The sequence below is a fragment of the Erpetoichthys calabaricus genome, chromosome 5 (genome assembly GCF_900747795.2).
Source record: "Erpetoichthys calabaricus chromosome 5, fErpCal1.3, whole genome shotgun sequence".
In the NCBI taxonomy this organism is placed as follows: Eukaryota; Metazoa; Chordata; class Cladistia; order Polypteriformes; family Polypteridae; genus Erpetoichthys; species Erpetoichthys calabaricus.
The window spans coordinates 83,256,280-83,273,376 of NC_041398.2; the positions used below are offsets into that span (position 1 = coordinate 83,256,280).

General features: G+C 39.3%; 1 protein-coding gene across 4 annotated transcripts in view; it reads left to right on the forward strand.

The window, feature by feature from the left end:
- rgs12b (regulator of G protein signaling 12b) overlaps nucleotides 1–17,097 on the forward strand; it is a 257,282-nt gene that overhangs the window by 163,877 nt on the left and 76,308 nt on the right. For all 4 annotated transcript variants that reach the window (XM_028801721.2, XM_028801717.2, XM_051928237.1 and 1 more), the window contains 2 exons: nucleotides 8,271–8,440; nucleotides 11,665–11,757. In XM_028801721.2, the coding sequence (XP_028657554.2) occupies nucleotides 8,271–8,440; nucleotides 11,665–11,757 (263 nt within the window). The remainder of the gene's footprint in view (nucleotides 1–8,270; nucleotides 8,441–11,664; nucleotides 11,758–17,097) is intronic.

Sequence of the window (17,097 nt, forward strand, 5' to 3'; positions counted from 1 at the left end):
TGCTTTCCACCCCAATCTCAAACATGCTAGCTAGAATTACTAACTTGCAGTTGGGTCTGTTTGAATGGCCCGGAGATGTACTAATATTCCACCTAAGAATGGTTCTTGTCTAGTGTCTGATACTGCCATGAAAGACTGTCATTCCCCAGTGGTTAACTCTAGCAGACGTAGTCTGTTAAATACAGAGTAACACTGAATGCAGACACATTTTTAAGTTCTATTAAAATTATTCTATAAATTCTCAGCAAAATTGGTGGTTTATCTAATAATAGTAGTGGTAGTTTTAGTAGTAGTATTGTCATATGTACAGACTACATAAGTAATCTATTTGTTTTAGACTTTTTTAATTCCCTTTTTTTGTGCTAAAATAGATGGCCTGCTACCATTGTTGTAATCTGTGATTCAGGAAAATAATTTTTGGGTACTGAACTTTTTGGGTTAATGTAGTTATATAGTCCGTTCATCCTTCCTTTTTTTTTTTAGACTGCTTGTCGAGTACAGGGTTCAAAATTGAGTGCAAGGTGAGAACAAGTCCTGGACAAGAACTCCAGTCCATCACAAGGGTATATTAACATCTGGCCTAACATGCGCAACGTTGGGGTGTGTGAAGGAAACTCGCACACATTTGAGGACAATATACTAACTCTTCACAGCACACTGCCCACAATTTCAACCCCTGATTCTGAAGCTGTGCGTCAGCGACAACCCCTGAGCAACCCGATAAAATAGTTTGAAAGACTGAAAATTTTGACTCAAGTTGGTAGTGTATTCTAAAAATAAGCCTCTTTAAAAGAAAACATTTAGACACAATAACCATAGTCAATATTGTTGTTACCACCCTCATCAGAAAAATAAGTGGTAGATGAGGAGAATTCAGGGTCAGGTCAGGTTGGGGAGCATTCACTGGTACAGCGTGTTGCGATGCCCACTACATGACGAAACCGCACAGGATTCTGGTTGGCAACCCCCCAGGCTACACGCAGTCCAGTCCTACCCTTAAGAAATGACCCTCGATCTACCGCAGCCAGGTGCTACATGGACATCCCCTTCCCGTGTCCAGCCACTCGGGTCCTCAACAATGAGGATCCTGCTAGCCAGATCACCCTTGGAGAATCACGCCACATGGCCGAAGCGCCGTAACTGATGCTCTCTCACAATGCAGGTAATGTGCCTCATTCAGGACTCCATGAGCAACCACTCATTCAACACATAGTTAAACCAGTGGTACTCAAGAATTCTCCAAAGAGACACAGTACCGAAGGAGTCCAGTCTTCATCTCAGGTCACTGGATAGCATCCATGTCTCACAACCATATAGCAAGATAGGAAGCACCAGTACTCTAAAGACTTGGACCTTCATCCATTTGCATTGATATCTGGAGCGGCACATACCCCTTTCCAGTGACCTCATGACAAACCCCCCATGCTCTCCCAATCTGTCTACTGACTTCATAGGAAGAGTCACCAGAGACATGAATGTCTCTCAGCAATTTAAAAACATCATCTGTAATTTTGTATTATGACCAAGTCTTGCTGGGCTACACATGATTTTTGACTGAGAATGCTCATCTGGGGACAGCTCATTTAAAGGTATGTAGTAGGATCATCTGGCTCCAATATTGAAAGGTGGGAGTCAGTGTTGAAGCTGGTTCAAGATCAGATGGTAGGTACCCAGTTGTACCAGCCTTACTCTTGATATCTAACATTTACATTTTCAATGTATCCCTTCTCTTTCCTCCTTATGGAGACAGTTTGCAGGTGGTGCCCCCCTATCTAGGTATACTGAGGTTCCCTAAGCTACATAATCTATTTCATTACAGGTCTGGGTTCATTTGGGATGGGGGTTGGGCATTGATTAGGTGTTTGTAGTTTTGTTTCTTTTAATTTTTCTCAAAATGGTGGTGGTTTGATGTATTTCTGGATTTGATATTTTAATGTTAATAAAAATTTGATCATAAAAAAGATGTGCTAGTGATGGGCATTGCTACTCACTTTACTGAATTGATTATTTTGAACTACCTGTTTAAGTCAAAGGATTCTTTTGATTCATTTTTAGAAGGATACACTAGTGCATATGTAAAGTCTAAGGGGAAGAAGTTTTGAGAAGTCTTCTCTGATCACATCACGAATATATAATTTAATAATTCAGACATTATTTTGTATATAAATATACTGTATATGTGCATGCAGTGCTGGTGCAAAGTTATTTTGCACCCTAGACCAAGGTTATTAGTGCGCCAACCAACTGTTTAGTAGCTCACCTGTGCAGCTGGGTGTCACCCCATTTTCTGCACCATTCATAATTTCACGAACATGAATTAATACAGTGTACCAAAAAACAGCTGCAAATTCTTTCAACCTTATATCTGACTCTATTGTTGTAACAGTGAAAAACGGCAACAACTTATCATTCACTTTTACCACTAGTCCACTGATGTCTTTGAATGCCAATGAAAGGTTTTTTCCCTTTCAATAGGTTATGTTTATTTTAAACACAATCAGTGTGCTCATTGTCAATGTGACATGCTTTTATATGTTTAACAGATGTCTTTTTAGGAGACTTTTCAGCTAATGACAGTTTATCTTAATCTGAAGCTTGCTTTTAGTGAGGCCTCTAATTGTTCCCACCACTTTTAAGCAAAATTCACTCGTGGTTGTGTTATATGTCTGGTTCAGCAGGACTAATTATGACCAAATATTAATCTTATGCCTGCTCCAAAAATAAGTCAAGAAATTAAAACTGTCAAGCAATTAAAATACAGTGAAAACCACTCATAAGTTTAGTCTTTTACAAAAATCTGTCGCTGAGGTCCAACAGTGTGGTGGAGATTTTCCACAGAATAAACTAAAATAAAGACAAAAGAGCATTCAGAGCAAGTTAGGGATATAAATATGGAGAAATGCAAATCTAGAGTGGGGTACAGGGCAATTGTAAAGGCACTGAAAATATCTGAGATTGGTGGAGTCTATCACACATAAGTGGAAACTACAGGCACTCTATTAAGACTTGGAAAACTCCTGTTTCCTCATTAGTTAATTTTTGCAATGGGTATTTTTTTTTCTGTTTATGAGAATTTAATATTTAAAAAATTATAAGCTTTGTTTTATGTGTGTGGTTTTTCTTTAACACCTTTATCTGAAATTTTTTTTTTGTTTATTCTTAAGTGCATCAAGCCAACATTTTAGAATTTTAGTGAGTAATTATTTGGTTGCTAAGAAGCATTGCATGGTTGTTGGGGACCCCCTTAAAGGACACACACCGCTCACATCACAAAGACTTTCTTATAAATTCCATTAGTCCTTTTTCCATAAGTATAAATTTAAACTGTGTAAAAGTGTTGATTTAGCACTTTGGGTCATGACTAACAAGTTTCCAAGTCTCCATTCGATTCTCAGTCTTGGTGCTTTGGCTCTGGTTAAATTGTTAATGGTTAAGTCCTTGTGTTTGTTTTTTATAGCATTCCATAGTCCATTTATAAATCTGCTTGTTTCAATTTCTGTGTTGCAAACCATATACATCCTCCTGGTATGATTCTAGTGATTTCTCCTTGGTGCAACATTCTGGCCATGCCTTGCCAAGGACACATTGAGCTTAAAGTTAGGGCAAGAGTAGAGTGTGGGGTGCAGAGAGAGGGACCAGTGGAAGAGTACTGTTGTGCTTGGGGCAAATTTCTGAGTTTACGCACATTATAGTCAGAGACCAGGGCCGGTTCATTTGTTATGCATACTGTGTTCATGTTTTTTTTTAATTAATAAACACCTTTTTTGATATGTATTTGGATTTTGTTGTGAGTTGAAAGTGGAATACATACAGAGGTGTCCTCCCCATCATTCTAGAAATACAAAGGTGTTATTGTATTTACAAATGCTCTGTGATCATGAAGCCTTATACCAAAGTGAGATGGAAATGCGTCATACAATATATTTGTTTTGTACGATGAACGAAGCTTTAGTTTATCATTTTTTTTGAAAATGATTTATGTGTCATTGTTTTAGAATGAAAAATAAATAGAAGAACAAAAGACGTAGTTTTTTTTAAACATGTTAATATGTTAAAGGACAGGATTAAGTCCGTATTCGTTGCATCATATGTGTGACACCATTTTTTGATTTGCTTAAATTTTTATTGTTGTTGAGTCATTTTCTAGTGCATTTTTTTCTCATACCAAGATATTAGTGATTCATGTTCCTGTGGCAACAGATATCCACTAACCCCCCACCCCCCTGCTGCTTTAAATAATTTATCAGGCTCTCTTAAGAGCTTTGTCTTGGTCACCTTATCTGTCTCCTTTGCTGGAGGCCACAGGAGTGCAAATCAATGTGCCTAAGCTGCATGACTGCTGGTGCTGAACTATAGAAAAGAATGTGCCTGCCTGTGGTAACTTTGGATAAAGTGGAAAACTGCATAATGTTAGATAGCCTGGAGGAGGATAGACTTCCTCCCTCAACTGTGAGGGATTTCAAATGATTGTGCTATGGATTCTGGAGGATGGCTCCCTGTACATGGTTTGAGGTATTTGGTAAAGTGGAATCATACTGGGTCTTATCAGCTTTACCCAGGTATTTGAAATCTAATGATTATTTTATTTTTATATGTACAGTTTTTTTTTTGTTTTTTTTTAAGCAAACGTTTAAATGTATTATTAAACTTTTTATATTTGGAAACCACTGTTAAACTCTGGGGTTAAATACATTAGTCATATATTTCGTGAAATAATAAGACATGAGTAAAATGATAAATTATGAATAATGATAATTGTAAAACTTATAAAAAGCCTTTAATATACAGTATATTAGCACATATTGACCTATGTTTATTCAGTCTAAACATTTATATTCTGCATATGCTTGCATAAGGCTTGTCTGTCGCAGTTAATAAACCTTGCCTGACAAATATTGCATGCTAAGGAAAACCATAAAGATTTAATAAATTTTTAAACTAAGTAGGAGGGATTTTTGTAATATTTGGCAAAGTCTTTCTGCAGTTGAACTTATACTTGGCAATCACTATTAAAAGAAATGCCTAATTAACAGTGTGGATAATTGTTTTAGTTATAAAATGCATACCTCATTAAATTTCAAAGACAAGTAATGGTACCATAAATATTTTTAAATGGTTTAAATTAGAGTACAGCTTTTGAAAAACAGTAGACTGTGCTAATTAAAAATTGAAGCCTAGGGCTAAATTTTAGTATAGTCTCCTCAGCATATTTCTATTTGCGTTGATATTATGTGTGTGTAATTGGGATATTACTTGATAACGGATTAAACAGTAAAGGATTTAGATCCTTATATATCCTTATATAATATAGTATTATAATAAGAGACTCTGGCTAAAAAAAGGTTAATCTATGAAATAGTTGGCATGTAATTCCAGAATGATGACACGAGGGGGATCTCGGTCAAGGGTAAGCCAACTTTGTTGTTCAGCAAAATATTCCAACAGCTTACTGTGAGGGACAGACAGACAAACAAACACCAATGGAGAGTCTGTAGTTCTGAATTGTTGACAGCCACATGACAGGTTTAGTTATTTAATTTGACACCCTTGAGATTACAGAAAAATTGTATAAAGTTGACATATGCAGTCAAATTTAGAGCCACAATACATTAACTTTCTCATAATTATGTATTTTAGATGTATATTAAACTGGAATATAATTTGATACAAATTGTATTTTTTTCTGTCAAATATTTCTTATGATGGAGTCACTCATGATGTTTTATTCTTCAGTGATTTAAACTTCCATTGAAAAAATTGTTGTATTTTTTTGAAATTTAACATTTAATCAACTTTCACCAGCATTTAAAAATGGAAGCTTTTAGGAGATAAATGAGGTGTCTACAATATAATGAAAGGTTTGTTGCAGACTGGAATTTGAAGAAACAGCTACGATCCAATGGTAAATGTAATATTACTTGGAAATTTAGGCATGACATTTAGCAGTCATTTGAACGGTTCTGTGGGTAAAGAAAATAAGCAAAATGTAAGGTTCACAAATTTAATCTCCCTTAAACTTGTCCAGTTAAGTTTGGTATATGCAAAATGCAGTTAGTTTAAGAAACATAGCTAACATTTATATAGTTCAGTGCATGTACTTTATGAATAGCTTTAACCAATAAAAGTTTATTTTAATTTAATTGATCAATGCCAAAGTACTGTTATGTTATCTTTACTTGTGTGCTTAGTGGATGCTCACAGTAGATGTCACAGCTTTTGGTAGTTAGATTTTCTATGCACTTTTGACAAGGGCTCACCAGGCCTGTCAGAATAGGCCACTCAATTGTAGTTCCAAAAAAGACAGGCACAGTGAGTACTCAAAGACAATTTGAAGTAACAAATCTACTAGAATAAATGTATATTATTTGGCTTTGTTTTTAGTTTATCTTATTCTGATAGGCTTAATTTATTTTGAAGTCAGTACATTTTGGATATTTTCATTAAAACATAAAGTAGAAAATTATTTTTGGTATTAAACATGATCAGTGGCTTAAAAAGAAACTTCATTATTAGCCCAAAAATTAATGTACTCTGTGTCAAATGAGTAAATATAGTACCTATTTTCATCTGAGCTTTGCTACACTCATAGATTTTAAATCTAAGCTAAAATATTTAATCATATAATAATATTAAAACATGTTTTTCTGAGATACACATCTCTGAGAAACAATATGTTACATAAGAATTGCTGAATAATATACAAGTTAGTACAGTTTTAATTTTCTATTGAATCTCCCTAGGTTCTGTCTATTATACAGTTTTTTAGTCTCTTTTGCTATTTAACCATGTGTCTATTTTCTGATCTGCCTATTCCTGTTTTTGGAGTAATGCAGTGGCATCAAGTTCAGGACAGGCACCCAGCTCTGAACTAGGAATCTGAACATGTAAACTCTGTCACAGACAGAGACCAAGCCAGTATTCATACATCGTCCAATTCATTTGTTAAGCAACAACCACATCATTACACAATTATCTCGCTTGTATCAGAATTGTTTCATAGAAAACTTTAAACTGCATAATTTAGTTCTCATATGTTTTATTTAATTTTAACATACACTTCCCCTTTAAAGCATTAAGACAAAATTTTGTCATGTTTGACCCTCCTACATAAATCAGTTGATACATGATGAAGCCTCGTAAAGGAGATAAACATAGTCTCAGATTTCAAGAAAATTTAATATGCTATATGCTACTATGGAAAAATTAGGTCTTGAGACATTAATCACTTGGAATTTTGATTAGTATTTCCTTAAGTAATTAAATAATCACCACAAGTAGCTAAAAGTGCTAAAAAATTATATGATTGTTTTTATTTACAAATATAGTAATAACTAATATACCAGATGCACATACATGTATGCATATCTTTAAATATACCAACTTACTAATATATTTTAATGCTCCCAGTACTAGAACATTAATCAGTACTTGTTAAGCCAAGTTTTTAGCTGAAGATTGGGAAAGAAAAATATTTGAAAATGTAAAGTCAAAATTTACCAGATATACCCCATTCTTCTGTAACAGACTGCTAGTCAGTTAACCAGATAGTTGATTAATGTTGTATGAAAGCTAGGTACACCTTCGAGTAAATGAGATAATAAAGGTTTGGTGTATTATTCTGTGTAAGGTGAAACATTGACTTTATGGCTTTTAGGATATTGTTCTATTCTACAATTTCTATATGTGTTTCTTTTTCCGTGGCAGCCCTGTTATATTTCTGTACAAATATGTTTAGTCTGATTTATATTATAGGATATCTTGTCATGTCTTTTGAACAATTTTATTTCAATGCTATGGAATATCTGCCATAACATGGTTTTCTGCAACACAGTTAACCCTTATGTAGAAGATAACTTATAAAGTTCTTGAAAGATTCAGGGATATCCACTTGATATGAATAACCTACGTGTACATGTTGTTTTTGGTTTTTCATAATTCAACTAAATTTTAAATCTGTTATTATTTACACTTTATGAATATGAATGAGCATATGTGTTCATTTTCTAATGATGATTAATTGGTGTCTTATTTTGAACATGTCTACAACTAGACCACAGTTTTCTCAATGCTACTTACAGGTTACAACTCAAATTTACTCTTAAAAGTTTTTTAAATTATGTGTTTACAAAATATGTTTGCAGTTGGAAGATATTATTAATATTTTACTTTGTGGGACAGTTGAATTTTACTTATGCCTGACTTAATTGGGTTTAGTACAGATTAATTCTGTCAGTTATCTTTTTAATTGGGTAAATGTTTTTGTTTTACAGAGTTAAACAGTGTTGACTTGAAGGGTTGTGGCAGCGAGAACAGCCTGAATAGTAATGCCAGTCTGCCAAGTGTACAGAGCTGTCGAAGGCACACTGAGCGACGTGTTGCTAGTTGGGCAGTCTCATTTGAAAGACTGCTACAGGATCCAGTTGCTGTTAGGTACTTCTCAGTAAGTTGGTTTCTATCTTTCTAAGCTATTTATTTTATATATTTTATTTTTTATTTACTTCCCATGGGCTCACCACCTATGGGAGGGGCCAAGGAGGTCGGGTGCAGTGTGAGTTGGGTGGTGGCCGAAGGCAGGGACCTTGGCGGTCCGATCCTCGGCTACAGAAGCTGGCTCTTGGGACGTGGAATGTCACCTCTCTGAAGGGGAAGGAGCCTGAGCTAGTGCGTGAGGTTGAGAGGTTCCGGCTAGATATAGTCGGGCTCACCTCAACGCACAGCTTGGACTCTGGAACCAATCTCCTTGAGAGGGGCTGGACTCTCTACCACTCTGGAGTTGCCCCCGGTGAGAGGCGCCGAGCGGGTGTGGGTATACTTATTGCCCCCCGACTTGGAGCCTGTACATTGGGGTTTACCCCGGTAGACGAGAGCGTAGCCTCCCTCCGCCTTCGGGTGGGGGGACGGGTCCTAACTGTTGTTTGTGCGTATGCACCGAACGGCAGTTCAGAGTTCCCACCCTTTTTGGAGTCCCTAGAGGGTGTGCTAGAGGGCATACCTTCTGGGCACTCCCTCGTACTGCTGGGGGACTTCAATGCTCACGTGGGCAATGACAGTGAGACCTGGAAGGGCGTGATTGGGAGGAATGGCCCCCCCCGATCAGAACCAGAGTGATGTTTTGTTATTGGACTTCTGTGCTCGTCACGGATTGTCCATAACAAACACCATGTTCAAGCATAGGGGTGTTCATATGTGCACTTGGCACCAGGACACCCTAGGCCTCAGTTCGATGATCGACTTTGTGGTCATGTCGTCGGACTTGCGGCCACATGTCTTGGACACTCGGGTGAAGAGAGGGGCGGAGCTATCAACTGATCACCACCTGGTGGTGAGTTGGCTTCGATGGTGGGGGAGGATGCCGGTCAGGCCTGGTAGGCCCAAACGTGTTGTGAGGGTCTGCTGGGAACGTCTGGCAGAGCCCCCTATCAGAAGTAGCTTCAACTCCCACCTCCGGCAGAACTTCGACCACATCCCGAGGGAGGTGGGGGACATTGAGTCCGAATGGGCCATGTTCCGTGCCTCTATTGTTGAGGCGGCTGACCGGAGCTGTGGCCGTAAGGTGGTCGGTGCCTGTCGTGGCGGCAATCCCCGAACCCGTTGGTGGACACCGGCGGTGAGGGATGCCATCAAGCTGAAGAAGGAGTCCTACCGGTCCCTTTTGTCCTGTGGAACTCTGGAGGCAGCTGATAGGTACCGGCAGGCCAAGCGGAATGCAGCTTCGGTGGTTGCTGAGGCAAAAACTCGGGCATGGGAGGAGTTTGGGGAGGCCATGGAGAACGACTTTCGGACGGCTTCGAGGAGATTCTGGTCCACCGTCCAGCGTCTCAGGAGGGGGAAGCAGTGCAGTGTCAACACTGTATATGGTAGTGATGGTGCGCTGCTGACCTCGACTTGGGACGTTGTGGGTCGGTGGGGGGAGTACTTCGAAGACCTCCTCAATCCCAATAACATGCCTTCCAATGAGGAAGCAGAGCCTGGGGACTCGGAGGTGGGCTTCCCCATCTCTGGGACTGTGGTCACCGAGGTGGTCAAAAAACTCCTTGGTGGCAGGGCCCCGGGGGTGGATGAGATACGCCCGGAGTTCCTCAAGTCTCTGGATGTTGTAGGGCTGTCTTGGTTGACACGTCTCTACAACATCGCATGGACATCAGGGACAGTGCCTCTGGATTGGCAGACCGGGGTGGTGGTCCCCCTCTTTAAGAAGGGGGACCGGAGGGTGTGTTCCAACTACAGAGGGATCACACTCCTCAGCCTCCCTGGAAAAGTCTATTCGGGGGTTCTGGAGAGGAGGGTCCGTCGGATAATCGAACCTCGGATTCAGGAGGAACAGTGTGGTTTTCGTCCTGGTCGCGGAACAGTGGACCAGCTCTACACCCTTAGCAGAGTCCTGGAGGGTGCATGGGAGTTCGCCCAACCAGTCTACATGTGTTTTTTGGACTTGGAAAAGGCGTTCGACCGTGTTCCTCGGGGATCCTGTGGGGGGTCCCTGTACAACCGGTGTCAGAGCTTGGTCCGCATTGCCGGCAGTAAGTCGAACCCGTTTCCAGCGAGAGTTGGACTCCGCCAGGGCTGCCCTTTGTCACCGATTCTGTTCATAACTTTTATGGACAGAATTTCTAGGCGCAGCCAGGGTGTTGAGGGGGTCCGGTTTGGTGGACAGGATTGGGTCACTGCTTTTTGCAGATGATGTTGTCCTGTTTGCTTCATCAGGCCGTGATCTTCAGCTCTCTCTGGATCGGTTCGCAGCTGAGTGTGAAGCAGCTGGGATGGGAATCAGCACCTCCAAATCCGAGACCATGGTCCTCAGCTGGAGAAGGGGGGCATATTGTAATATTTTTAGTTAGCCTGGAAATCAATAAATAAACCTTGACTTCCTTAAGTGTAAGAAAGCTAATTCCACTAAATATCCGGGATATTTAACTAGGTATTTGAGTAAAAGTGGGTCCTGTAATCACCCACTCTATTTCTGGCAGGAAACAATGATTATACCCGTATACCTTAGGGTTATTTTTCAGTCAAAGCATATATGGTGTCCTGTGTTAGAGGGGTTAAAAGAAGTCTTCATTGCTTTTAATATAAAGGCTAATTGTAGTGCTTCCAAGAGCTTAAATTACTTGTATATCTGTAGTATTTGCAAAAAGATATATCTTCATAAGCTTAAGATACTCTTTGCTCCCAAAAATATCCAAGCACTTTCATATCATATCTTGCATATCTTATTTACACACCCAGTAGCAGTTTTACTTAAAAATGCAGGCAATAGGTGTGGGTTATTTATGCTAACTCTGCAATTTGGAAGTATTCACTCGTATGAAATAAGATAAAGTCTCTGTTAACATAAAACATCTGTGTCCACAAGTCAGCATTACATAGTATTAACCCTGGGGACATTATAGCCATGATCTCCATATGCGTTTAAATACTAGTGGCTTTCTTCTTAAGTCTGATATCAGGGTACTTTCCTGTACTAGCTCACTGGAAAACCTTTAAAGAACATTTGATTTGAAAATTTGGGTTTTTAGACTTTGGATTTGGATTGGATTTACTTTATTGTCATTCAAACCATACAACAAGGAGTACACAGCTGAACGAAATTGCATTTTGTTTGCTTGTGTACATTGGTGAAAGTGATGATTTATTTTAAAACTTAATGTCCCCTTTTCGTTCTAGGAATTCCTTAAAAAAGAGTTCAGTGAAGAAAACATTTTATTCTGGCAAGCCTGTGAGATCTTCAGTCATGTACCTGAGAGTGACAAGAAGCAGGTAATAGTTGTTATGCTGTTATAAACTATACTGTAATTTGCTCTTTACCATTAACAATTAATTGTGGATTGAGCAGAGGTGGGTAGAGTAGCCAAAAATTGTACTCAAGTAAGAGTAGCGTTACTTCAAAATAATATTACTCAAGTAAGAGTAAAAAAAAAAGTATTTGGTGAAAAGACTACTCAAGTACTGAGTAACTGTTTGAACATAAATGATTTATTTTTTAGAAAAGTTGTAATAAGACAGACAAACATATAAAATAATGTCCAAATTCTGCTATTTCCAATAATAAAATTAAAAATGTACAAATAAATAACATCTTTACAAAATAAAGATGCACAAATAACACAAAGTTCCAAATCTCAGTTTTTCACAACAAAGCTTTTGAAGCCAATACCTACAGCAGTTAACATGTATGTTTGAACAGTGCAAACTACTTACAGTGACAAGATATACTGTACACTGACAGTATAATACTGTATATTCACTTTGTGGTGTAGCGGGTCCGGCATCGTCACACACTTGCCCTCCAAATAGCACAGCTGATAGAAAATAACATTAGAACAAGGCAGCTTGTGCATGTACCAGAAGTCTCACTTTACCATGACTGTCTGTGCATGTTTGGTTAAAACGTGCTAGTTCTTCACTCAGTGAAGTGATGGTTAAGCTTCAGCAGGAGTTGTTTACCAGTGAACAGGAGCCCCGCATGACTAAAAAGCCTCTCACAGGCTGCAGATGCAGGAAGTTTGTGTGTGGTCATGTGACTGCATGGCTACGTCTGATTGGTGAAACGGAGTCATGTGATTATTGTTGCTATGTCTGATTGGTGAAACGTAGTCATGTGATTATTGTTGCTATGTCTGATTGGTGAAACAGTCATGCAGTAGATCCACTGGCGACTTCTCTCTGGCAAAAATATAGCATATCTAATGTATAAATAGAAAAAAGTAACGAGTCGAGTGTTGCCCAATGTAGCGGAGTAGGAGTAGCGTTTCTTCTTCACAAATGTACTCAAGTAAAATTAAAAAGTATGGTGCAGTAAAACTACTCTTAGAAGTACAATTTTTTAAAAAAGTTACTCAAGTAAATGTAACAGAGTAAATGTAACTCGTTACTACCCACCTCTGGGATTGAGTATAAAAGCATTAAAGACTGAGCTTATAAATACACTGTTAACACTTTTGTCCAGGTTTCTGCACAAGGTATGTATTATGTTTTAATATTTTCCAGTCCCACCAAACTATTTATACAATGGTTTTGACCAAGCAAATAACAGCAGTTAGTGTGCAATAAGTTCATTGTCAACACTGTGCTTTCACAAGTCTACTTCCACATTCATGGCAGAAGTGATAGAGAAGCAATAAAGACATACATCCCCAAAAACAGAAAACTGCATTAGAGCACCTTTTGGAAACAAACATTACCAGTCATCAGTTGTGGCTTTTTTCCATTTTCCTCCTAAACACTGACCTAGAACTACTAGCCAAACCATAATTTTTGCAAGGTAAAGACTACTGCTAGATATTGAAGATTAAATGCTATAAACCACTCTTTTGCTTTGTGGATTTTCCAAGGAGGCCTCAGACATAAAACAGAGGAGGGAAAAAGGCACTGTTCCATTCACTTACTTAATGTTTACATGTGGCTATCTTTGGAACTTATTTGGACAGCATACCATGTATTAAATATGATACTGTGTCAGATAGTTGGCTATATATTTGATTGATGTATAATGGAACAAAATGCACATGTTGCGAAATTTGTTATTAATTTTTTATGAAAGTTTATTCAAAGGGGTTTTAAATGAAATGTAAGCATTTGTGATATGTATAGTATGTGAATGTTTATATAATCATTAACTTACTAACCATAGAGTTTGACCACTGGGTATTAATATCTTACTGAATATCATACCTTTCTGTTTAAACTGTGAGGTGCATTCTCTGTGGTAGAAATGTTCTATCTATGGCAACAACATTCTGAAACCTCTCCAGTTCATCCTCTAGCTTTCAGTCATCTCTTCCAGGCAGTCATCTATATATATAATTCACTAAGCCGCCGACAAGTAGCCACCCATGGAAAGCACGCCGGAAGGGGCGTGGATTCACTAAACCGCCAACAAGTAAGACGCCAATGGCGCACGCAGGAAGGAGCCACGCCCTCCAACTCTTAGACCATTGGATACGACAAAAACTTGCAGAGCCACGCCCACCAACTCGGACGCGACGCCTCGGAAAACATGCCGTCATTTCTGTTTGTCTGTGCCACAGTCCACTTGCAGCTCTGAGCCACGTTGACTTTTCATTAGTCAACCTCAGTGGAACCTTGGTTTACACAGAGGCGCACACACAGGCAGTGCGAGAGAGAGAGACGCGCACACACACAGGCAGCCCGAGAGAGAGAGCCGTGCACACACACAGGCAGCGCCACAGAGAGACAGAGGCACACACACAGGCAGCGCGAGAGAGAGAGCCGCGCAATCCTTTAAAACTGAGGTTAAAACACAATGAAGGAAGCAGTCTTTAAAAACCAATAAGCCCTGTGCCTCTTTTTCATTAGCGTCTCACCTGCTTCACCGATGCATGCCCTGCAACAGTTGACACGCTCTCTCACCAGCTGACCTTCTCTGTGCCTGACTCCGCTACTGTCAGTCGCCTGATTAAAAATGGCCTTTTGAAGGGGAGCAATGGACCTGCTATACCACAGGAACACATTGCCTTCGAAACTGCTCTCGCTCACTGTAACGTACCGGCTTTCTCTCTCTCCTCACTCACTTGCTCGCACACTGCACAGGGGAGAAATGCCCGCAGCACGACTCCACCCGGAAACCGTTTCAGCCACACTTCCACGCCCCTCACTACGCTGTGAGTGCGATGATTATTTATTTAAAAATGGCCTTTTGAAGGGGAGCTGTGGACCCGCTATACCACAGGATCACCCGTGACATTGCCTTCACATTGTTTTCCTTTTATTTATGATCCCGTCGAGCAGATCAGACACCCAGGCAAACAACACTGAATAATCAATAGCTGCAACCACTTTGCCCGCCCCAACTCCTCACCTGAGTCGGTTTCGTTTGTGTTCAGCAGTGCTTCCCAAACTCAGTCCTGGTGAACCCCTGTGGATGCAGGGTTTTGTTCCAACCAGATTCCAAGTCATTAATGCCGGTGAAACTCATCCGGGGTAAGTCGGTTTTTCAAACGCAGCCGTGTAGCAGATTAGTCTAGCAGACTAGCTGGATGTAATAATCCAAAATGAATGCGCACTGTTGCGCTGAGTGAAAAGCCAATGTATATTGAGTCTAAAAAACATGATCAGCAAGTCTTTGATAGGCTGCAACAAAATGATGAAAGAACGGGCGCATTTTTTTCACACAAGCTGGGTGGGTGGGTGTTAGTTAGTTAATTAGTTACTCGAAGGATTTCAAGATTTAATATGCACAAGTGGTAACACTGTAAAAGCAGCCCAAACCAGAAAAGACGTCTGGCAAAAAGTGGCCGACAAATTAAACGCGTGTGTATTGTACTTACTGAAAGCAGCGTTACGGATTTTGCAAATGTTCATTTTTTTTCCCTCTACTTAAAAAACATTAAAAAAGTGGCGTGATTATGCGGCGTATACTACGCCGCGGGTTGGTATGCAGCGTGTAAAACTGTTTGTCGCGGATAATTTGCCTTTTACTATTACACGAAGACAATTTCCTGTTAGATTTGCCTTTGCGATGACAATTAATAAGGCACAGGGCCAAACTTTCAAAAACATGGCTAGTGGGTCATATGCTTGCACTGATTACGTCCCTGCCCATTGTACACACACAGAAACCCCCAAAACCAATTCCCCTCCCCTCAGTACTACCATGGTCGGGTGACTTGGTGGATTATATATAGAAAAGCAGCCAAAACCGCAAACAACAATAAAAAGTCTATGTGACTCACACGTGCATGTGGACTGTGCAAAGAGGAAAACGACTCAGGTGACGAGTTGGGGGTTGGCACATGAAATGTTACTTTTCTTGGTGATTTATTACATTACTGATTTTTCAAATGTTAATTTTCTCCCTGTGCTTAAAAATCATTAAAAAAGCGGCCTGATTATGGTACGCCGTGGGTTGGCTAGTTGTATAGTATTTTGATGTACATGTCCTTAAAGACATCCAGCAATTTGGCACATAATACTTTGATCGTTTTGTATATTTAATAGTTGATGCAACCATTGCAGATAAAAAAATGATACCCTTCTATAACATTATTCAATTTCTGGCCACAGCTGTGTCGGAGTTGCACTGTTCTGCCTCAGTGGGTGACTTATTGGAAAGTGTTCATTGAGTGACCCGGGCTGCACAGGTGGTGCTCATAAATTATTTACTCATTATAACAATCTAGATGAGAACAGGCCATTCAGACCAACAAAACTTGCCATTCCTACCCACTTAATTCTTCTAAAATTAACACCAGGCCTAGTTTTGAAAGTCCCTACTGTCTACCACACTACTTGGTAGCTTATTACATGTGTCTGTAGTTCTCTGTGTAAAGAAAAACTTCCTAATGTTTGTGTGAAATTTACCCTTACCAGGTTTTCAACTGTGTCCCTGTGTTTTTGATGAACTCATTTTAAAATAACAGTCTTAATCCACTGTACTAATTCCCCTCGTAATTGTAAACATTTCAATCATGTCTCCTCATTTCTCCTCTTGATTTTATCCTTCAGGTGCTACTCACTGTTAATAAAGTCCCAAAGTACAAGGCATTCCCACCAGTTATTTTTCAGTTACCCATCTATCTTTGTTTAATTTAGACATTAATGCTGCCATTAGACCCAGAAAAGACTTAACAGTAGCAATCTGCTGCTATCTTCTCTAGAGACTGGAAATGTTTTTCCAAATTAATACCAGTGCCTCCAGCATTGCTGAAGTACAATCCTTGAGACTTCTCTGTTTCTACTTTTGAAAACAGGTGTAATAAATGATGTAAGAACCAGTATAGAAATACAGTATGGATGCAGTGTGAAAATGCAGTGAACATTTTGTGCCGTAATGAAGTAAAGTCGCAGCATACTGATACATCTTCATCTTCTAGCTATCAGCTCATCACTTTTTAGTATTTTCAAGTTCACCCCTTGTTTAAACGTGGGTAACACTAGTACAGAACAATTTCTCATTATTCATTTGCACTCTTTTTTGTGATTTATTTTGCTTATTTCTCTGTCAAAGCCAAACTGTAGACGTCAATGCTTGTGCCACATACTATTCCATAGTGTCCACTCATCTGACTTTTTTTTTACTTATCCCAGCTCTTATTTAATTATATTTTGAATGAAATGTAAGGGTGGTGTGCTTGGTAT